The sequence below is a fragment of the Bos javanicus genome, chromosome Y (genome assembly GCF_032452875.1).
Source record: "Bos javanicus breed banteng chromosome Y, ARS-OSU_banteng_1.0, whole genome shotgun sequence".
Taxonomy (NCBI): domain Eukaryota; kingdom Metazoa; phylum Chordata; class Mammalia; order Artiodactyla; family Bovidae; genus Bos; species Bos javanicus.
In genome coordinates, this window is record NC_083898.1 from 3,217,807 (window position 1) to 3,241,397 (window position 23,591).

Below are 23,591 nucleotides of genomic sequence, written 5' to 3' on the forward strand. Positions count from 1 at the left end.
CAGAAAAGCTCAGATCAAAATGATACTAATTTCTAGGACATTCCTAGATTAAACTTTGGCTGGTCCATGCTGGTTTCAGCTCCACTGGCCAGAAAAAGTGGTGTAGTTGGAGCCCTCCACTCTGAAGGGGTGATCTGATTATCATTATTTTGTTTTAGTTACTAAATATCTCTGAATCTCAGAGGACTAGGTCTAAGCAAAGAGGTCTGATGGGTAAAGAGAATTTGTTAAAAGCCTTAATGCTGTCAAATTGGCAGATAACCAGGATTTGGAGGAAATTTTATCTTTACCATGTGGCTTAAGGTAAAAACTTAAGGATTAAGATTTTAAAAAAAAAAGGTACAGATGAATCAACACTGAAATACTCAACTCAGAAGTGACTTTTTTTGACAATTGGGAATGGATTTCCATCAGCCTTTGAACAAATAATTGTGTGTGAAAGTTTTGATTAATATAAAAACAAAATAAACCTGTGGGAATATTAGTGGCATAAAAGCACACTTAGACAATGGATTCAAGGATGTTGGGTTTTCTCTTAGAAACTGGAGGCTTCCCTGGCAGCTCAGATGGTAAAAAATCTGCCTGGGTTAGGACGATCTCCTGGAAAAGAGAATGACTACCCACTGCAGTATTCCCACCTGTAGAATTCCATGGGCAGAGAACGCTGGGAGGCTACAGTCCATTGATTCCCAAAGAATCAGATCCAGCTGAGCAGTGGGAAGGTGGGCACGGGCTGGTGTGTCCCAAAGGCTCCAGATGGTCTGCTGGTGAATATGCCCCAGGACTCCGGGCCTGACGTTGTACAGTGAACCCATCTTGGCACTGCCCATGGCCCGAGATGGAGGTTTTGCATCTGCTGGATCCACTGAGGAAAACCCCAGTGGCTGGGTGGGGTTAGTAGTAGGGGTTCCTTGGAAGAAGATTCCCACCAGCGGTGCTCACTCCTGGACACTTAGTTCAGTCCAGGCCCTGAGGATGCACCTTGTATATGATGACAGATTGAACAGCCTCAGAAATAAGTGAGGAGGTGGATGCCCTGGAAATGAGAACCACAGGGAGTGGAAAGATGGTGCCCTGAACTCCTTTAGCTGATCCTGGCCTATCAGAGAGCATCTAGGCCCCACTCATGCTCAGGCCGTTTTATAGAACCACTAACAGGAGAGTCATGAATTTAAAGGGGAGAATCATGGTCACAGGTCACAGAGGACACCAAAGGATTGACATTGAAGTTCCCTTTATTTCTTTGTAACAATCCAACAGAGGGGTAATGACCCCATCACCCTACCAAGCCCAAAATTCCCCCTCCAAAAATCAGATTCACATTTCTAACTGTGTAGGAACATATCTCTCCAAAAATCCCACCAAGCCCTCCCCCACTGCCCACTCTAAATCACTTTCTCCTGCTTACACTGAAAAATTGTCTGAAACTGTTGTGTTCATTCTCAGCCTGCCACTCATGAGCTGGGCTAGTCGGGCAAGTAGCAGGGGCACAGGATGGGCTCGGTGTCATAGAGGATCTGGTCACCGCAGTGTGGACAGGGGCTGGCGCTGACCCAGAACATGCTGGGCCGCCCAGACTTGCACAGAAGCTGCTTGAGCCGGGCATGCAGCTGAGCCAGAAGGCCCAGGTGCAGGGTGCCATGCACATCCTCATAGCTCTCCAGGGGTGCAGGGTACAGCACGTGGCTCAGCTTACTCAGCCCCATGGTGTGGTGCAGCAGGCTCTCCAGCACAGCCATAGAGATAGGGTTGCCACAGAAGCTGAAGGTGGTGAGCTGGGAGCAGCCGCTCAGGGAGGGTAAGAGGGCACTGAACTGAGAGTCCATGATGCCGCACTCATCCAGGTCCAGTTCCTGCAGGGTGGCTGAGGTCCTCTCAATCAGGACCTGCAGGGACTCCAAGTTGAGGCTGGTCAGGTTGACCCCGCTGAGGCCAAGGTCCTTCAGCAGGCTGACGCTCGGGCACTGCGACAGGTATGTCAGGTCTGACTCCGAAATCAGGCAATTGGTGATCGACAGGGTCTCCAGAGGGGTGTTCAGGCACCTGGGGAAAGACAGAGCAGTCAGTGTCAGGGGCAGAGGTGGCGGGCAGAGGGATATGGGGAGGAGAGGCCCCTTTCACAGGAACACAGGGGATCTCACTGGCTTGGAGCTGGCCTCTCACCTCCTTGACAGGAAGGCAGGGGTTCTTCCAGGGGGAAGGTCATGCTCATATGGTTATGACCTCCCCCTGCACAAAATGATGAACTATTTTTAATGTGGGAAACAAACTGTAAACAAAGATTATTTGCCTATTTCAGCTTACTAGTATTTTGTTCACAGGAATTAAGATGTTTGTACAGGACACGGCTAGTTGAATTCAACAGCAGGCTGGATGCAGTAGACATGGGCTGGTGGGTCCCAGCAGTTACAGACGATCCCTGGGTGCATATCCCCCAGATATCCGGGGGTCACAAACCATCCATCATCACCTACAATTCTTTGTCATTCTCTGTCATTGTCTCAGCTAAGACATCACTCTCTCGGAAAGAATTCCCAAGGGCATCACACCTGACCCCCCACTATGCGGACTCCCAGCACAAGTCCCATTTGGCAGCATCTAACCTAGGCCACGCCTCTGACCCTAACCAGGGAGGTGACCTGACAAGAAGCCCGGGGACAGAGTGGCCATACCGTGAGGACTTCCAAGTGGCCTGTGCACACTGGCCATGTCCCCAGCAGGCACAAATAGACACCCCGATGGTAAAGAAATGAAAGAGGCCAGGTTTTGCTGCAGAGCTGGCGCCACACCTCACCTGAGCACCTGGTGCAGGCGGCCCTCGAGGAAGGAGATGGAGTCTAGGTAGAGCTCCTGCAGGTGGGGCAGGTTCAGGAACTGTGCAGTGAGCTGGTTGACGCAGTTCTCCTGGTCCGGGGTGGTATGTGGCAATATGTGGATGCGAGACAGCAGCAGCCGGCGCAGGTTGCCCATCCGGCCCAGGTGCGGCAGGAACCTGCTCAGCGTGGCCAGCTTCCAGATGCAGTTGACCTCCAGGTCCTGAATGGAGTCCAGCTGCACCACCTTCAGGATCTTCCTGATGCTTTGCATGGGCATGGTGAAGATCCTCAGCTTCTGGCAGCGGATGTGCAGCAGCTTCCCCCTCTTCTTGGCCTTCTTCAGCAGGTAGCTGAGGGTCTCATCCAGAGTGTCCTCCTTGATGCACAGGTCGACCAGCACCTCCACAGGGGCCTGCTCTGGCTTCAGCCCCGCCTGCGCCTCCACCCTGCACCTCTTCTGCATTGGTTGGGCTGGCTCAGGCTCCAGCAGTGAGCAAACACTGACCTTCATCCCGGACCACAGGGTCCAGAAGTCCTGGTGGGTTTTCCGGCGCAAGTCCAGCACCTGCAGCTTCCACCGCCTGTGAGGCCGCAGGGGAAAGGCTGAGCCATGCAGAGGCCAATGGGCACCAGGACTCCATGAGTGCTCTGCACTCCACGTACCACAGCTCCTCTGGCTTCTAGGTTCCCCTTGGTTCCCACTTTAAGGGATAATGGGGGGTGGCCCACATGCTTTTTCTGCCCTCTCCCCCTCAACCAGTCCTATACACCCAATTGCCTGTTTCCATATGAGTCCTCATCCACCTGCCCTGTCTGCACCTTGCTTACACCCCCAGGCCTCACCAGTCTGCCAGGTTGACCTTACCTGGGGCGGACCTCCTGAGCAAGCAGGACATCCAGACCATCGAGTGCTGCCTGGAAGGTGTCCAGATGAGGCTGGTGGTCCTGCATCAGGGCCCCCAGTGGGAGGCAGGGGAAGGGCCAGGCCTGCACCATTGCCTTCAGGGCCTCTGTGTGCCTTCCAGCAAAGGCCTCCATAAAGAGTGGTGGAAAGAGCTCGATGGGCAGCTCCTCCAGAGCCATGATGGCCAAGGCCTCATTGCGCAGCAGGCACTGTGCACCCAGCTCCAGGAGTCGGGGTGGGGCCTGGACGTTCATCCTGAAGAACCTACTCTGGAATGAGTCCTGGGAGGACGTCAGAGAGCAAGGGCATGGGAGTGGGGGGTGGCGTTTCCTTCTCTGGTCAAGGAACCGGGGAGACCCTGCTGTCCCTCCACCCTCAGGGAACCAAGGCAGGGTCAGAGACATCCTCTGGCCACAAAGTCACAGCTTTTGTCCCACTAGCACATGGACAAGCATCTCTCCAGGCAGCAACAAAGGGACAAGGTGACCTCTTGCTCCATCCCGTATCTCCTGGCTGCTGCATTTAATCCCAGCCCTACTGGCCGGTAGATACCTAGGAGTCTGACAGCTGACCCCACTCTCTTCAGAGAAAGCTTCTGATTATTACTCAAGGGCTGAAAACAGGAATCAGGAGTTTAGCCCAACACAGCCTGTCTCTAAACTCCAACCAATAACTCACACAATGAGTGCTGTTAGGTCACTACATAAAAAAGTCACTTTCACTGGGTGTCTCTTCTACAAATGTTATTACCATTTGGTTCAGTGGACCAAAGCACTCGCATTCAGAACAAAACCTCCACTCTTTCAAATATTCTACAGATTTTTTTTTTTGTATCCCATGGGATTAAAAAAGTCTTTAGCTTTTAAAACAAAAAGAAGCCCCCAAAATCCTTTAGGCTAGTCAAATCACAAAATTGTAAAATAATATGAACTATAATCACTGGTCTCAAACTAAAATGTAAAATGTCACCCAAAAATTCCTCCTAATTAGATGTCTTTCATTAAATCAATTCCAGGAACTTCCCTGAATTTCAGTGTGGAGGACTTTATTCTTTCACAGCAGGGGAATGAGTTCTATCCCCATCAGGGATCTATGACACCAGATGCTGTTCTGTGTGGCCCCATCCCCTAAATCTCACCCCACCCTAACCCATCCCTCACTGCCCCTACCCTGTCAAATTTTATCTGGTTAGGAAATGTTGTAATGATCTGTACAAGTGGAGAAAATCAGAGAAGCAACCAAACTGTCTGGGATAAAGGTAAAACTGCATGTAGAAGGAAAAGCAAAGTATACAATTGCCAACGTGAATGGAAAGGCAAAGAAAATTCTCCACAGGATCGTGGCCTGCATGGACTGTCCCATGAAGACCCCAGCAGGTACATCTGTCAGAGCCCAATGCTCCAGCGTGGAGCAGTGTGCTCAGTCCTCAGACCCTCTTCTCCTTCCAGGACACAGTTTTCCGATTCTGGCTGAAATTTCCATTTCCAGATAAAGTGCTATCTTACTACTAGATTTCCATCCAGCTAAGGCTGAGTGGTTTTTGTTTTTGTTTTTGTTTTTTTACTTTCTCACTACATACAACTGATGGGATCCTGTCTGTTCACAATAGGTTACCAAAATATTTAAAAATATAAAAGAAGAAAACTAACCTGAAGGTACATTCGTTGGGGGAGTTTGGGCCACATCAAAATCAACCAAATGTTCACATTCAGACAGCTTTGTGTGGATGGTGATGTCACCCCAGAAAACAAAGAAACAAAGTAAGATTCCTGAGTATCACACTGTCACTTCTACACTGTCAGACAGTGAAACATGTTCCCGTTCACAGAGGAACAGAGGTGTAATGGAGGGATGATGGGTCCTCCAGATTTTGAGAGTGAAGAATTCCCTGGAACTGGTCAGATCAAAATACACCTAGGAGCTGGCCAGGAGAACAGAGGGACCAGACATTTGTAACAAAACCATGAAAGTACCCAAGAAAGTGTGCTTTGTTTGGAGGAATTCAAAGACTTATCTTAGCCTAGGCTTGTGAAATTGTCAGAAGAGGGAGTGGCTAAAAAGGGACCAGTGGATCCCTTAAACCCAAGACAAACCCAAGATCCAGACTTCCTTCCTCCCTGGAGGCAAAAGGGCATTTCCTTTCTGAAGCTAGGCTATTACATTTAGGAATGTGTTTTAGGAGAGGATGGAACTGTTTTGGCTGACCAAACCTTGGACAGGCATTGTTTTGCCCGAAAGCCACTTATGGCTTAGGGTCGTGGGCTCTCCTGAAGGGAAATAAACGTGGGCCAAGGACATAAATCTGTGTCAGCAAATGGCTGTAAACCGGAGGCTCAGGGGTCCTCTGCACATCCCAGCCTGGGCTCTGTCCAGCGACCTGTACCCTCAACATGACCTTCAAAGGCTCCTTCCCAATGTAGCTGGGTAACCTGACCTTCCCTCAGTGCCAGGGAACAAGAAATCCAAAGCGCCTTTGAAACCGCCCTCCCGCCCAACCCCAACCCCTCTCCCTCCCTTAAGGCTCTCACTTACAGAGATTCTGATGGGAGCTCAACTTTAAGCCCACAAATACAATTCAGTTTTTCCTTTGCTCTGCATTAAGAACAGGTAGCCACACGGACTTTCTCCCTGGGGAGGTGCAAATCCTGCATCAAAGGGTCTGGGTTGAAGCCCCTTCTGGGCCGGCTGACACACTGGTTCTGTTGAGGTCTCAGAACACAGACAGATGGAACCTCTCCACGCCTGGCATTGTGATGCCCCAACAATTCTATATGGAAGGCAAGAAGGAGGCCTTCCCTGAAAGCTACTCTACAGTTTGTTAACTTCCTAGAGATGGCATTCACCAAATTCCCACCATCCCCATCGGCAGCCAGAGATGTGGGTGTCCCTTAAATAGAGTTAAAACCCCTAAAATAGGGTTAAGCTGGAATGTGCCTTAAGGGCACTTTGACTTCCGGCAATCACCTTGGCCAAACAGCTGCAGAAGCTCAAGATTAGCAACGAAGAGAATCATCCAGTCCCTGATTAAGTAACAACCATGAGGATGCTGGCACTTTCCACCAGTACTTCAAATAACTTTCAGAGAGAAGTCGAAATTCACCCCTGGTTTCCTTTCCAGCCTGGTGAGTGTGAGAAAGCCAAGGCAGGGCTCTGCCATGCTCCACGAAGGAGGAACTGGAAGGCCTACTTGGGGGAAGATGGACGAATGTGCCCCAGTGAACATTAGGAAGAGCTAGCTGACTTCATAGGGACTCAGGGAAACAGGAAAAAGCAGAAGTCTAAGCTTGGGATGTTTCCATGGGAACTCAGCATCCAGGAGATCTAAGGATGCAGGAGGGACCACTGTCTTCAAATGATCTAAAATCAAGGAGTATCAGTAAAAAGTTTTTTCTAGTGAGGCAGGGGACAGGCCTCTATCCACCCCCAGCTCCACAGAGTCTGTTTGTGCAGGGGACTCACTGAACACCGAAGCACTAGGGGCTCATCTGCATGAAGACGTGTTCTTCCTGCCCAGTGTCAGGTTTGGCCAGGACAACTCCCAGGACCCAGGCGTAGTCAACCTGGGGGACATATCTACCTGTTTTTGTGTTGCACAGGCTGGTGCAGCCACTGAGCTCATTTTGTCATGGGAAGAGCTCATTCCCTCTCTAGTGGCAGAATTCCTTCTGTGACTGCAAAGCATCTGCTCCCCAGGGCTTTCCTGGGGCCCTTTGGAATGAATCTGCACCCAAAGAGTCACTAGAAATGTTGGAAAATGACCCTCCCTGGCTTCTGGAGGAAGACCACAGCCTGGATGATCCTCAGAGGCCCCAGACTGACAAGAAGCCTTGGGGACCCAGCCTCCAGCAGCCGAGATCCCACCTGGAGTTCCAGTATGTCTGTCCTCCCTCCACTCTGGAGTCAGACCCCTGCTTACACTGGAATAGTCTACCCTCTCTATGAGACCTCTTTGCCTCTTCCTGTGCTTGGCTAGACAGATTCAATGACATCTAGACCTAAACAAAAGAGGCCCCCTCCTTCTTCCTCCTGATTGAAGACTTGCCAGATGTCTAGGTCACCCTAACTCTAACCAGTTACTCCCTAGGGTGGTGATTCTAGAGGCAAAGCAACAGTAGGATGGAGTCGGTGGGGGAAGGGAGGTTGAGGGCCCTATCCAGGCAGGTAGGACTGCAGCACTTGGCAGGGGATAGCCCAGAACAAGGGGGAGGCAGAAAATGACAGCAGAACTAGGGGCCTAGACTCCTGGCTCTCAGAGCTGCATCTCATTTTCTGGAGAGGTGTCAGGATCGCTGAGGGCACTGCAGCCTGCACTTGGGGCCTAGGAGTGCCCCGAGGTGGTAGGGACAGAATAAGAGAACAGAATGTTCAAACAGTTAGCTTGAAACTTCATTAGGGAACTGTAGATAGAGAAGAAACTTTATGGGGTTTTGGGAGACCACAATAAGACTAATGACACTCAAGAAAATAATGGGAAAATTCTGAAACATGCAGGCTTGCTTGACACATAAAGCAAAACAAATGCTTAGCATCAAAGCCAGCTTGGATTTCTTTTTTTTTTTTTTCAATTTTATTTAATTTTTAAACTTTACATAATTGTATCAGTTTTGCCAAATATCAAAATGAATCCACCACAGGTATACATGTGTTCCCCATCCTGAACCCTCCTCCCTCCTCCCTCCCCATACCATCCCTCTGGGTCGTCCCAGTGCACTAGCCCCAAGCGTCCAATATCGTGCATTGAACCTGGACTGGCATCTCGTTTCACCAAGCTAACTTGCTTAGCAACAAAACCATGCAGCAGAAGCATGAGACATGGCCCAAAATAATCAAACTGTGGTGGCATGAGACTTACATCCTGGCTAGTGAGCTCCATGAGTTAATAACCCCAGAAACATGGTCTTTGGCCACTAAGACAACTTCTTTCCAGAATGTGCCCCCAAACAATAAAACAATAGCAGAAAACAAGACCTACAACCTGCCCAGTGATCAACAACTTACTGCTGCTGCTGGTAAGTCGCTCAGTCGTGTCCGGCTCTGTGCGACCCCATAGACGGCAGCCCACCAGGCTCCAACATCCCTGGGATTCTCCAGGCAAGAACATTGGAGGGGGTTGCCATTTCCTTCTCCAATGCAGGAAAGTGAAAGGGAAGTCGCTCAGTCATATCTGACTCTTCACGACCCCATGGACTGCAGCCCACCAGGCTCCTCCATCCATGGGATTTTCCAGGCAAGAGTGCTGGAGTGGGGTGTCATTGCCTTCTCCAAATCAACAACTTAATGCCTCCCCAAAACAGGCTCTGTGCATACAAAACACTATCACTTATGGAAAGATGACTTTTCAAAATGAAAGACCTGCATTGAATTGAGACCTGAAAATATTTTTCCCAAGTAATACTACAGGGAAGTCTAGTGTGCTGCAGTCCATGGGATGGCAAAGAGTTGGATACTACTGAGCAACTGAAATGAACTGAACTGAACTACGATATCCTAGCCTGACCATATAGAATGGACAAATAAACTTCCCTGCCCTACCTGGGGGAGGCACTGGTAATGGAAACATGCTGTCTACTCAAGAAAAAGAAGATCTTCGCCCCCTTCCCCTCTTCCTCTGATGGTGTAAGTGTAACTGAGTACTTAGGGCAACACAACGCTTGGGAACCTTCCAAGTGTCCTACTGTAATAAATGACTTCTTTTCTAGCACTTCACTTTTCATATAATTTCTTTCTAGTATTAAGTATTAGTCGCTCAGACGTGTCTGACTTTTTGCGACCCCATAGACTGTAGCCCATCAGGCTCCTCTGTCCTTGGGATTCTCTAGGCAAAAATACTGGAGTGGGTTGCTATTTCCAACTCCAGTGGACCTTCCCAACTGTACATAAAGGAGACTTCATTAACGTGCAGTAGAGGATACCCCCAGTTAACCTGTTACAGAAAATTGCCTCTTAAGTCTTTAAATTCTATATCAGTTCTATACCTCTGCTTGGCCGATTGCTTATTTATGTAGGTTTTAAGGTGAATGACCTGGGGCTATTTGTTCTATCATGACACAGAAAGGACTGTGGTGCCAGAGCTCTTGGGAGCCCTGGAAACAATACCTAATAGTTTCACAGGGTCTGACTGTTTCTTTTTGCTTAAGGGAGATGCCAGTGTCTGTCCCTCCTTCCTATTTCCAAGGGCACATGAAGGGAGCACTGAGACTGGACACACAGAAGAGAGAGGCTCAGAGGAAGTGGGTGCGGGCAGCTTGGGAGGGAATATTTCTAATATTTACAAAGTGGCTAGATGGCATCCTTCTCAGTGACTGGAAGGGACACCTTGTGAGACAATCATGTTCATCTTCTAGTAAGCAGTATGTATGAGGCAGGTGACATACAACACAGGCATAACTAACACTGTTTTGTTAGGTGACATACAACACAAGTATAACTAATGTTTTATATTGGATATAAAGGTTAATACTGGAGAAGGTGATGGCACCCCACTCCAGTACTCTTGCCTGAAAAATCCCATGGACGGAGAAGCCTGGTAGGCTGCAGTCCATGAGGTTGCCCAGAGTCGGACACGACTGACCGACTTCACTTTCACTTTTCACTTTCATGCATTGGAGGAGGAAATGGCAACCCACTCCAATGTTCTTGCCTGGAGAATCCCAGGGAAGGGCGAGCCTGGTGGGCTTCCGCACAGAGTCGCACAGAGTCGAACACGACTGAAAAACTTCCCTCCCTCCCCTCAAAGGTTAATAGAGTAAACCCTAAGAGTTCTCATCAAAATGAAAATACTTTTTTCTATTTAAAATTGTATTCAATTTATCCATTGATAAATGTTCACTAGACTTACTGTGCTTATCATTGCAGGATGGATGTAAGTGGATTCATGATGCTGAACACCTTAAACTTACACAGGGCTATATGTCAATTCTATTAATGTCTCAGTAAGACTGGAAAGAAAAATTAAAAAGCCATGATATTCCACTCAGGTTGTCTGAATAAACGAAAAGCAAGCAAGCCTCAAATATAATGACAGGCAAACCTGATCTGTTCGGTGGAGCAGGGCCACCAGGGTGACAACTCATGTTGAGAGTGCAAAGCCAACTTAATAATGTAAGGCACAATTATTATATTTTCCCACAGCCATTCCGTATTTTTTATTTTATTATTTTTTTAAATTTTATTTTATTTTTAAACTTTACAATATTGTATTAGTTTTGCCAAATATCGAAATGAATCCGCCACAGGTATATCCGCGTTCCCCATCCTGAACCCACCTCCCTCCTCCCTCCCCTACCCTCCCTCTGGGTCGTCCCAGTGCACCAGCCCCAAGCATCCAGTACCGTGCATCGAACCTGGACTGGTGACTCGTTTCATTCATGATATTACGCATGTTTCAATGCTATTCTCCCAAATCTCCCCACCCTCTCCCTCTCCCACAGAGTCCATAAGACTGATCTATACATCGGTGTCTCTTTTGCTGTCTCGTACACAGGGTTATTGTCACCATCTTTCTAAATTCCATATATATGTGTTAGTATACTGTATTGGTGTTTTTCTTTCTGGCTTACTTCGCTCTGTATAATAGGTTCCAGTTTTATCCATCTCATTGGAACTGATTCAAATGTATTCTTTTTAATGGCTGAGTAATACTCCATTGTGTATATGTACCACAGCTTTCTTATCCATTCATCTGCTGATGGACATCTAGGTTGCTTCCATGTCCTGGCTATTATAAACAGTGCTGCAATGAACATTGGGGTACACGTGTCTCTTTCCCTTCTGGTTTCCTCAGTGTGTATGCCCAGCAGTGGGATTGCTGGATCATAAGGCAGTTCTATTTCCAGTTGTTTAAGGAATCTCCACACTGTTCTCCATAGTGGCTGTACTAGTTTGCATTCCCACCAACAGTGTAAGAGAGTTCCCTTTTCTCCACACCCTCTCCAGCACTTATTGCTTGTAGACTTTTGGATCGCAGCCATTCTGACTGGCGTGAAATGGTACCTCATAGTGGTTTTGATTTGCATTTATCTGATAATGAGTGATGTTGAGCATTTTTTCATGTGTTTGTTAGCCATCTGTATGTCTTCTTTGGAGAAATGTCTATTTAGTTCTTTGGCCCATTTTTTGATTGGGTCATTTATTTTTCTGGAATTGAGCTGTAGGAGTTGCTTGTATATTTTTGAGATCAGTTGTTTGTCCATTGCTTCATTTGCTATTATTTTCTCCCATTCTGAAGGCTGCCTTTTCACCTTGCTAATAGTTTCCTTTGTTGTGCAGAAGCTTTTAAGTTTATTTAGGTCCCATTTGTTTATTTTTGCTTTTATTTCCAATATTCTGGGAGGTGGGTCATAGAGGATCCTGCTGTAATGTATGTCGGAGAGTGTTTTGCCTATGTTCTCCTCTAGGAGTTTTATAGTTTCTGGTCTTACATTGAGATCTTTAATCCATTTTGAGTTTATTTTTGTGTATGGTGTTAGAAAGTGTTCTAGTTTCATTCTTTTACAAGTGGTTGACCAGTTTTCCCAGCACCACTTGTTAAAGAAATTGTCTTTAATCCATTGTATATTCTTGCCACCTTTGTCAAAGATGAGGTGTCCATATGTGCGTGGATTTATCTCTGCACTGTCTATTTTGTTCCATTAATCAATATTTCTGTATTTGTGCCAGTACCATACTGTCTTGATAACTGTGGCTTTGTAATAGAGTCTGAAGTCAGGTAGGTTGATTCCTCCAGTTCCATTTTTCTTTCTCAAGATAGCTTTGGCTATTCAAGGTTTTTTGTATTTCCATACAAATTCTGAAATTATTTGTTCTAGCTCTGTGAAGAATACCATTGGTAGCTTCTTAGGGATTGCATTGAATCTATGAATTGCTTTGGGTAGTATACTTATTTTCACCATATTGATTCTTCCAGTCCATGAACATGGTATATTTCTCCATCTATTAGTGTCCTCTTTGATTTCTTTCACCAGTGTTTTATAGTTTTCTATATATAGGTCTTTAGTTTCTTTAGGTAGATATATTCCTAAGTATTTTATTCTTTCCATTGCAATGGTGAATGGAATTGTTTCCTTAATTTCTCTTTCAGTTTTCTCAGTATTAGTGTATAGGAATGCAAGGGATTTCTGTGTGTTGATTTTATATCCTGCAACTTTACTATAATCATTGATTAGTTCTAGTAATTTTCTGGTGGAGTCTTTAGGGTTTTCTATGTAAAGGATCATGTCATCTGCAAACAGTGAGAGTTTTACTTCTTCTTTTCCAATTTGGATTCCTTTTATTTCTTTTTCTGCTCTGATTGCTGTGGCCAAAACTTCCAAAACTATGTTGAATAGTAATGGGGAAAGTGGGCACCCTTGTCTTGTTCCTGACTTTAGAGGAAATGCTTTCAATTTTTCACCATTGAGGATAATGTTTGCTGTGGGTTTGTCATATATAGCTTTTATTATGTTGAGGTATGTTCCTTCTATTCCTGCTTTCTGGAGAGTTTTTATCATAAATGGATGTTGAATTTTGTCAAAGGCTTTCTCAGCATCTATTGTGATAATCATATGGTTTTTGTTTTTCAATTTGTTAATGTGGTGTATAACATTGATTGATTTGCAGATATTGAAGAATCCTTGCATCCCTGGGATAAAGCCCACTTGGTCCTGGTGTATGGTCTTTTTAATGTGTTGTTAGATTCTTATTGCTAGAATTTTGTTAAGGATTTTTGCATCTATGTTCATCAGTGATATTGGCCTGTAGTTTTCTTTTTTTGTGGGATTTTTGTCAGGTTTTGGTATTCGGGTGATGGTGGCCTCATAGAATGAGTTTCGATGTTTACCTTCCTCTGAAATTTTCTGGAAGAGTTTGAGCAGGATAGGTGTTAGCTCTTCTCTAAATTTTTGGTAGAATTCAGCTGTGAAGCTGTCTGGACCTGGGCTTTTGTTTGCTGGAAGATTTTTGATTACAGTTTCAATTTGCGTGCTTGTGATGGGTCTGTTAAGATTTTCTATTTCTTCCCGTTCCAGTTTTGGAAAGTTGTACTTTGCTAAGAATTTGTCCATTTCTTCCACGTTGTCCATTTTATTGGCATATAATTGTTGATAGTAGTCTCTTATAATCCTTTGCATTTCTGTGTTGTCTGTTGTGATCTCTCCATTTTCATTTTGTGTGTGTGCCTTTCTCAGCCCTGTGCCTGCCGACTGTGCAACCATTGTGTGTGTGTGTGTGTGTGTGCTGTTCTCAGCCCTGTGCCCTGGCGACTGTGCAACTGTTTTGTGTTTGTGTTTGTGTTTTCCCCTTAGTGAGCTGTGCAATCTTGATAGACCCAAGATCCTTGAGATTCAGGTTCAGCCTGACTGCGCCCCCAGCAGTTGCCTTCACATGTGCAGAGAGCGGGCATGTGCCCAACTCAGCCTCGTGGTCAATCAGATTGCAGGCGGGGATACCAGGCAGCCAATCATCGGTGGCAGCGGGAGGGCCTGTAGGGGCAGCTGCGGTGGTGCCCCAGGCCTGAGGAGGCCTCGTTGCCTCAGGCATAACCCCGGCACTACCTAGTGGCAGGTGAGCGCAGGCAGTTCTGGCACCGTTGCCAAATGGGACCGCCAAAGCCAGGGGCGTGGTGCCACCAAACGGGTGCCTGAGGGCCTAGGGGAGGTTTTCTCGGTGCCCCACGCACGCGGGGCCTTGCTCGGCGGGGCGGCCTGTGAGGGCCGGTGGGCCCTCAGGACAAAGCGTGCGGCTGGGCCCACAGGCCCCCGAGTCCCCTTTCGCCATCTCCAGTCTAGTCTGTGCTGACATTGCTGCTCTCTGGCGGCCTTCCGCCCCCGGTGGTGGGAGGAGCCAGCTAAGTGGAAAGGCCTGTCAGGCCCCTGGCCCCCACCAAGGTCTTCTGTGGAACATAACGTGTTTAAACACACACACACACAAATCTTCACCGTGGGTTTGTGACTCCGCCCGACCCAGTCCTGAACCCAGGCATAGTCAGGCGTGCGCAGCATAAAAAAGTCGATCTAGTGGCCTCTTCACTGCCGCAGTGGCTTGATCATTTTCCTGTTTCCTATGCGGTCCTCAGACTCCAGGGTGCCCCTGTCCCTGGGGGCCCCAAGATTCAGGCCTTTGGTTCAGATAGTTGGCAAATGAGGTATTTGTTTGTTTGTTTGTTACTGAGAGAAGGGAACAGGAATTCAATCGCTTGGCTCTGGCTGAGTGTGAGATGCCTGGTCAGCAGCCCGTAGGGTAGGTCCTGGGGGATAGAATATTCCTGGAACACGTGACTCACCTTGACCCCAGGATGTGACCTTCTCCTGCCTGGGAAGTGTCAAGCGCTCAGGTTTTCAGTGTGCTCCTGAGGTAAGGTGACAGACATCTTTACAATAAGGAGTAAAGTTGTGTCTTTCTTGCCTTCTGTTTTTCTCCTTTCATTCATGGGCTGACACGTTGTAGTTGAGAGAGATTTCTCCTGATTGGGGATTAGCTGACCCTGAATGCAGGTGATAACTTCAGGGAAGTCATGGTTTCAAGTCACTCTGAAGCTCTCCGAGTTGCAACCTTAAAAACAGGCAATGGGGCTAGTGGCTTGCTTTCCCCTGCCTGCTTGAAAGAAAAAAAGTAAGAGCACCATGGGTTTAAGGTGTGTACAGATGACTCCTACAACTTGGTGAGGCCAAAATGGGGCAATGCACATATCCTAAGGTTTTAGCTATAAAATCAAAGTAATGAAGGTGTGGGTGTTGCATGGTGGCCTGGTGGTTAGGATTCTGGGCTTTCACTGAAGTGGTCTGGCTTCCATCTCTGGTCAGGGAAATGGAATCCCACAAGCCAAGCAGCATGGCCAAATAAATAAAAGAATAAAGTGGTTTGTTCAGAGAAAATGTCATGTGGTTTAACATGTTTACATGGGATATCTTACTCATTTCTGTACCCTTAATGGCTTTATTTCATTAAGTAGTTGAACTCCACCGGATGGAGGCCGGGGAGCATCTGAGTTCATTTCATGCCAGTAAGCAAGATCTTGTGCCTACAGCTCTGTTGTATAGTTATATAATGCTGGTACAGTTTTGAACTTCACAGCATATCAGTGTTGCCATGTTTTGTTTTGGTCACACCATGTGACTTCATAGGATCTTAGTTCCCCAACCAGGGATCGAACACAGGATCCTGGAAGTGAGAGGGCTGAGTCTTAACCACTGGACTGCCAGGCAACTCCTGTTTTTAGAAGTTTTGGTTTTTTGGTGTTTTTTAACTTTTGCCAAATATAGAGGAGAACTATTCTGTGTGAAAGTATGATGTGAATGATATTAAAATTCAAAATGTTTGTGTTGTACATATTATCTCAAAATTGAATACTTTGAAAGAACTTAAATTTGTTGTCTTGGTCTAGAATCCAGTTGGGTAGTTTAGCCCCAGTGTCTCTCCTGAGGTTGTAGTCCAGCTTTTATTTGGTTTGGCAACCTCTGAAGACTTGGCTTGTTGAATCTAAGCTCTCTCACTTGGCTGTACTCAAATGAGCCCTCAGTTCCCTCTGTGGACCTCTCCAAGGGGCTGCTCGTACGGAGGCTGCTGTCTTTTCTCAGAATGAGTGATTCAGAAAAGAACTTGCGCCCAAGATAAAGTGCAGAGTCTTTTTCCAGAAGTTACACATCTTCACTTCTGTGTTTGCTTAGTCTCACACCTCAACACTGTGATAGTTTGAGCGAGAAGTACACAGGGGTGGGAATATCAAGAGATGTGATTCTCTTGGGGTCATCTTGAAGGCTGATTTCCATACCCATTAATCCACCATGCCAACCTTTCTTCATATGATCTCAGTTCTGTTACTGTGAGTGAATTATTTGGCTTGTGTACACTTCTTGTGTACTCAGTTCAGTTCAGTCACTCAGTCGTGTCCAATTCTTTGTGACCCCATGAATCGCAGCATACCAGGCCTCCCTGTCCATCACAAACTCCCGGAGGTCACTCAGACTCAAGTCCATCGAGTCAGTGATACCATCCAGCCATCTCATCCTCTGTCATCCCCTTCTCTTCCTGCCCCCAATCCCTCCCAGCATCAGAGTCTTTTCCAATGAGTCAGCTCTGCTAGATCTACTCAATTCTTGTTTATTCAGTGATATTCTAGCAAGTCTCTTCTTTGTCCTGGATTAAGTTTTCTGTTTCTCTGAACGGTTCCCATCAGCAAACAGACTGACTATAATGGCACCTCTCATTAAAAATCCGTCTTTTCGTGACACATCCTGCTTCTGCTTCTTTTATTTCATATTTTCTTATTATAGACTTCTACAGAGTTGTTTGTAGAATTTATCTTCAATTCCCTCATTTTCCTTGTAATCCACTCTTGTCAAGGTCACCAGTGTATTCCAAATGTTAAACTCAATGGTCAATGTTTAGTTTTTATTTTATTTTATTTATTGGCAGCCTTTATCAGAGTAGTTCAATTCTTCCTGCCCCCCAAAAATGTTTCATTTGGATTACAGAATGCTTCTCTTTCCTGCTTCTCTTCTACCTACAGTTTTCCTGCATACAATGCATGACCTTTGTGCCTGGCTTTATTCGGATATAATGTTTTCTTTTTAAATATTTATTTATTTAGCTATGTAGCATGTGGGATCTTAGTTCCCAGCCCAGGGATAGAACCTGTGCAGAGTCTTAAACACTGGATCTCCAGGGAAGTCCCCTATTTTGTGTGTTTTCAAGAAACTCCATTTCATTCATGTATAGCAGTGCATGTTTTTTTATGGCTGAATATGGTATATGTCTTACATGTAGTCCATTGTGAGCATATACCAGAGCTTATTAATACATTCAACAATTCCTGGATAATATTTGGATGGCGTACTCTCTATGGCTATTGTAAGTAATGTTGCTGTGAACATTGTTTTTGCATGGACTTAACATTTTCAGTTTTTATGGATGTATACAAAACAGTGAAATTGCTGGATCATATTTCTCAGTTCAATTCAGTTGCTCAATCGTGTCCGACTCTTTGTGACCCCATGAACCGCAGAACACCAGGCCTCCCTGTCCATTACCATCTCCCAGAGTTCACTCAAACCCACATCCATCAAATCGGTGATGCCATCCAGCCATCTCATCCTCTGTCATCCCCTTTTCTTCCTGCCCCCAAACTCCCAGCATCAGAGTCTTTTCCAATGAGTCATCTCTTTGCATGAGGTAGCCAAAGTACGGAGTTTCAGCTTTAGCATCATTTCTTCCAAAGAACACCCAGGACTGATCTCCTTTAGAATGGACTGATTGGATCTCCTTGAAGTCTACGGGACTCTCAAGAGTCTTCTCCAACACCACAATTCAAAAGCATCAATTCTTCGGCACTCAGCTTTCTTCACAGTCCAACTCTCACATCCATACATGACCACTGGAAAAACCATAGCCTTGACTAGACAGACCTTTGTTGGCAAAGTAATGTCTCTGCTTTTGAACGTGCTATCTATGTTGGTCATAACTTTTCTTCCAAGGAGTAAGCGTCTTTTAATTTCATGGCTGCAGTCACCATCTGCAGTGATTTTGGAGCCCGGAAAAATAAATCAGCCACTTTTCCCACTGTTTCCCTATCTATTTGCAATGAAAAGATCAGACCAGATGCCGTGATCTTAGTTTTCTGAATGTTGAGCTTTAAGCCAACTTTTTCACTCTCATGAAGAGGCTTTTTAGTTCCTCTTCACTTTCTGCCATAAGGATGGTGTCATCTGCATATCTGATGTTATTGATATTTCCCCAGCAATCTTGATTCCAGCTTGTGCTTCTTCCAGTCCAGCATCTAGTCTATATTTGATTTGTGAGGTCCTTACAAGTTGTACCATTTTATAGCAATTACATCAACAATATATGAAGCTTCCTTTTCTCCACATCCTCTGCAGCACTTGTTATTATTCCTCTTTTTGATTATAGCCAAGCTAATGGGTGTGAAGTAGTATCTCACTGAGACTAATTTACATTTTCCTAATCATGTTAAGCAGTATTTTTTGTGATTGTTGGCCATTTGTATATCATCTTTGGTGGAAAGTCTATTCAAAATTTTTTCCTGGTTGCTAAATGTTTTGTTTCCTTTTTTACTGTTGTAAAAAAATGTAACTTAAATTTTACCATTTTAAGTATTTTTACATGCTAAGTATTTCACACACTTTCATCAGCCTTTTTGGAGAAGGAAATGGCAACCCACTTCAGTATTATTGCCTGGAGAATCCCATGGACAAAGGAACCTGATAGGCTATAGTCAATGGGAACTCAAAGAGTCAGACACAACTGAGCGACTAAAACACACACACACACATAGTCACAGTGTTGTTTTGTTGTTGTTGTCATTGTTTTAGCTGGGCTATTCAGCCTGCATGATAGTTCCCTGGTTGAGGATCATACCCAGGCCCCTGACAGGAAAGTGTGGAGTCCTTACCTCTGAACTACCAGGAAATTCCTTATCAGATTGTTATGAAACAGATCTCTACACCTTTTCATCTTGCAAAATTTAAACTCCGTACCCTTCACCTGTCCCATTAAACAACAACTCCTCTTTTCTTCCCTGTTTCCCTAGACCCTGGAATCCATCGTTGTTCTTTGTTTCCTTTCTATTGCTTGACTATATTAAATATTTCGTATAAGTGGAAACATACAGTATTTGTCTTTTTTTATGACTGGCTTATTTCATTTACCTTGATGTCTTAAAGGATCATGCATTTGTAACATGTGGCAGAATTTCCTTTATATGGCTAAATAATGTTTCATGGTAAGTATATACCACATTTGATGGACATTTAGATGCTTCCACCTCTTAGTTGTTGTGATTAGTGCTGCTGTGAGCATGGCTGTGCAAATATCTCAAGACCCCATGTTAACTTCTTTTGAATTTATATCCAGAAGTGGAATTGCTGAATTATGTTGTATTTCTATTTTTAATTCTTTGAGGAGCCTTTATACTGTTTTCTGTAGAAGTTGTACCATTTTAAAAGCTATCCATAACACACAAGGATCCAGTTTCTGTATGTGATTGTCAATAGTCATCCTTTACTTTCCTTCCCTTTACCTTTCCTTTCCTTCATATGTATACACACACACATGCACACACAATTTTATATCCTTTTCCATTATTGTTTATCACAATATATAAGTATAGTTTCTTGTACTATACAGTAGGATCTTGTTTATCTATTCTATATATTAATATTATAGTTTGCATCTGCTAATCACCAGCTCCCAATCTATGACTCCCCCACCCTTCCCCTCTTGGTAATCACATAATCTGCTCTCTATGTCTCTGAGTCTCTTTCTGTTTCCTAGATAAGTTGATTTGTGTCATATTTTAGATTCCACAAGTAAGTGATACCATATGATATTTGTCTTTCTCTTTCTGACTTCCTAAGTATTCTTTTTAATGCTAGTGTAGATTGAATTGTTTATTTAACTTCATTTTCAGAACATTTGTTGCCACTGTATAGAAATGTGATTGATTTTTTAAATATTTATCTTGTATTCTGCAAGCTTTTTATTACTTGTAATACTTTTTCTTCAGGATTTTCTATATACAAAAGTATGTTATCTCCAATGTACTTTGACTTTTTCCTTTCCATAATGAATGCTTTTTTTTGTTTAAAAAACAACAATAGCAGCAACTCATTTTTCTTACCTGATTGCCCTGATTATAGAACTGCCAGCATAATATTGAGCCAAAGTGCAGAATAGACATCCTTGTGTTCTTCCCAATCTTGGAAAGCTTTCAGTGTTTCATTATTATGTATGATGTTAGCTGTGCATCTTTTACAAGTACCTTTGATTGAGAAAGTTCTATCTGTTCTTATTGTTTTTTTTTTAACCCCTATTATGAAAATGTGCTAGATTCAGGAAAATGCTTTTTCTACAGGCCAATGTGTTTTTTTGTCCTTTATTCTATTAAAATGGCATAATGTTGATTGACTTTCATATAATGAACCAACTTTGCTTACCTCCATAAATCCCACGTGATCATGGTATATAATCTTTTTTATATGTTTTTAGATTTTGTTTGCCAGTATTTTGTTGAGGACTCTTGACTCTGTATTCATTAGGGATATCCATTATGTGTGTGTGTGTGATGTCTCTGTCACATTTCAGAGCATACCATGGTAACATTAAGAATTTGCTTTGTCCGTTTTGTCTCAATATTTTTAAAACTGCAACACCATACATGTGTCATTATAGAGAGGGCACTGGGAAAAGAGTTTTTACCAGTATTCCAAATGTTGGCTACAGTTTTTAACTTTCAAAGAGAAAATGGAGCACAAGACTCAGTGGCATCAAATGTTTAAGAAGCCTAAGCAGCTAGAAAGATTACCTCCTGAAACAAAAGTTGTTATTCAGGTATCACTGGAACATCTTCAGCCTGGATTGGTAGAAGTAACATCCATAACTGTGAACACATCTGATTCTGAACTAATACCCCCAAATCTAAAAGTAGGAGTTAAAAAAAAAAAACACACATTAATTCTACTTTCAGTAAGTCTGAAGCAAGTATTTCAGTCAAAGTTAAAACCCACATTAAAAACAAAAAATCCAAATTATAGCATTATGCAATAGTATCAAATATAGTGAAACCTATGAGTTATTTGTGGTTTGTTTTTTTAATTAATGAAGTACAGTTTTGTTTGATCTGAATGTTGGTATGTTATTTAAAAATGTATTACCTGTTTTTCATATAATTTTCTTAACACGTAAAAAGTATGTGAGTGTGTGTTTGTGTGAAAGAGAGAGAGAATGAGAGAGGGGGAGAGAGGAAAAGTAACAACATATTTTGGTATTTCATGTTATTTGTAAGTTTGAAAGCTCTATATACATATAATCTGTAGAGTGTTTTGCCAACATAATTTCAACTGTTTTCATGCCTTGAAGATCTCAGTATTAACTATACAGCCAGATTGGAATGGCTTTATTATGGTATGGTCACAGGTGCTGCTGAACTCTCTGAAGTGCCTCTGTTGTGCTGATCTAAGATAACCTGGCTCTGAAAGCCTTGTGTGGAGAAGTTGATGGAGAAGCTGTGATGTGAGTTTGAAGCAGACACGGGATTTAGTCAGGAGAGAGCTTTGACTTCTTGTCCAAGTTGAGGAAGAGGCACACTTTCACTCCAAGCATGGAGCCACGGCAGAAGGAACACTGTCTCAGAGTGTCTTTACCTACCCCAGGGACATCTCAAGGAAGCCAACCATTAAAATGCCTGTGTTTGGCGAGAGACCCCTGTAAGCATCAAGCAGGCCCTGTGTATCATTGACTGCAGTTTCAGAAGCAGAGATAGTTAATAAAATGAGGCCTGGTCTCCGTGGAACACCTGTTGAGTGATCAAAAGGGTAATTTGATTCGTTCTATCCCCTTTCCCATTTGGCTGGCCTTTAGTCACAGTGAACTAGCCATATCTGTCTCAGTCACAGTAGTAAAGCAAGTTAAGATTCCCAAGGAAAAAAGCCTTGACATCCAGTTTGATTTGTCCTTGACCCATAGTTTTAACTGAAAAGGATCAAACACAGGGAATCTGTTCAGTTTATGAATTGGGCTAAATTTAGTTCTCTTACCCTTAAGCTACAATGGAGTTGTCCAAGAATAGTAAATGTGGTGGATAAATATGGTCCAGGGTGATTAAACCCTTTATAGAACTTTTCCTTACCTTTTGCAGGTACATGTGTCTTACCCTAGTTGAACATGTGAAGATTTCAGTTCTGCATCTTATCTTGCCTTGGATACGAATGTATTACAGTTAACAGTTAATTCTTTGTGTGTGTAATTTCCCATTTTATCAAACTAATGCTGAGTTTAGGTCTTACTTGACACAATCCGATGTGCAAGAATTGCTTCATTTATTTCAGTATTTATCAGGTAATAGAGGCATCTGGTCCCATCACTTCATGGGAAATAGATGGGGAAACAGTGGAAACAGTGTCAGACTTTATTTTGGGGGGCTCCAAAATCACTGCAGATGGTGACTGCAGCTATGAAATTAAAAGATGTTTGCTCCTTGGAAGGAAAGTTATGACCAACCCAGATAGCATATTGAAAAGAAGAGACATTACTTTGCCAACAAAGGTCCATCTAGTCAAGACTATGGTTTTTCCAGTAGTCATGTATGGATGTGATAGTTGGACTGTGAAGAAAGCTGAGCACTGAAGAATTGATGCTTTTGAACTGTGGTTTGGAGAAGACTCTTGAGAGTCCCTTGGACTGCAAGGAGATCCAACCAGTCCATTCTGAAGGAGATGAGCCCTGGGATTTCCTTGGAAAGAATGATGCTAAAGCTGAAACTCCAGTACTTTGGCCATCTCATGCAAAGAGTTGACTCATTGGAAAAGACTCTGATGCTGGGAGGGATTGGGGGGCAGGAGGAGAAGGGGACAACAGAGGATGAGATGGCTGGATGGTATCACTAACGTGATGGACGTGAGTCTGAGTGAACTCCAGGGGTTGGTGATGGACAGGGAGACTTGGCATGCTGCGATTCATGGTGTCGCAAGGAGTCGGACACAATTGAGCAACTGAACTGAATTGAAGAGTTATTCTCCTTCCTCTAATCTATCCAACTATCTAATCTTTTGTGGAAATCTTTTTTCTTTTGGTCTCCAAGGGCTCTTTCACAGACCTACAGGGTACCCTTTTAGTATTCCTGAACATCAGCACACTTGGCTGCCTCTGTGGGTTCATGGAGTTGGTTCTCCTTAGGCATGTTTTAATGCCATTCCTTTTCCACTTCTGGCACAGATACCTAGCAATCTCTGTGCACCACTCAAGGAAACTGGGAACCTGGCTGTAGATTTATGCCAGGAGAAATCTCTCTGTTTCCTGTTCCTTTCTCCTCCTCTTTATCTCTCCCCACTCTTCCTCGCCTCCTCAATTTATTTAAATCCTCTAAGCTTTCACAAAATCCTGCA

At 44.3% G+C, this 23,591-nt stretch overlaps 1 protein-coding gene across 1 annotated transcript; it reads right to left on the bottom strand.

Annotated features, from left to right (window-relative positions):
* Positions 1–1,217: 1,217 nt before the first annotated feature.
* Positions 1,218–6,550, bottom strand: LOC133243860 (melanoma antigen preferentially expressed in tumors-like). Its single transcript, XM_061410586.1, has 5 exons — positions 6,253–6,550; positions 5,370–5,436; positions 3,682–4,001; positions 2,795–3,397; positions 1,218–2,043 (listed from the first exon to the last, which is right to left on the bottom strand). The coding sequence occupies exons 2-5, from the start codon at positions 5,403–5,405 to the stop codon at positions 1,467–1,469; spliced, it is 1,536 nt and encodes a 511-aa protein (XP_061266570.1). The 5' UTR covers positions 5,406–5,436; positions 6,253–6,550; the 3' UTR covers positions 1,218–1,466.
* Between the last annotated feature and the right edge of the window lie 17,041 nt (positions 6,551–23,591).

Coding starts and splice junctions, on each gene's coding strand:
- LOC133243860 (XM_061410586.1), bottom strand. CDS start 5,405: ATGTGGCCCAAACTCCCCCAACGAATGTACCTTCAG. Junction 4,002..5,369: donor CCCAACGAATGTACCTTCAG/GTTAGTTTTCTT, acceptor ACGTCCTCCCAG/GACTCATTCCAGAGTAGGTT. Junction 2,044..2,794: donor CGCCTGCACCAGGTGCTCAG/GTGAGGTGTGGC, acceptor GTCTTTCCCCAG/GTGCCTGAACACCCCTCTGG.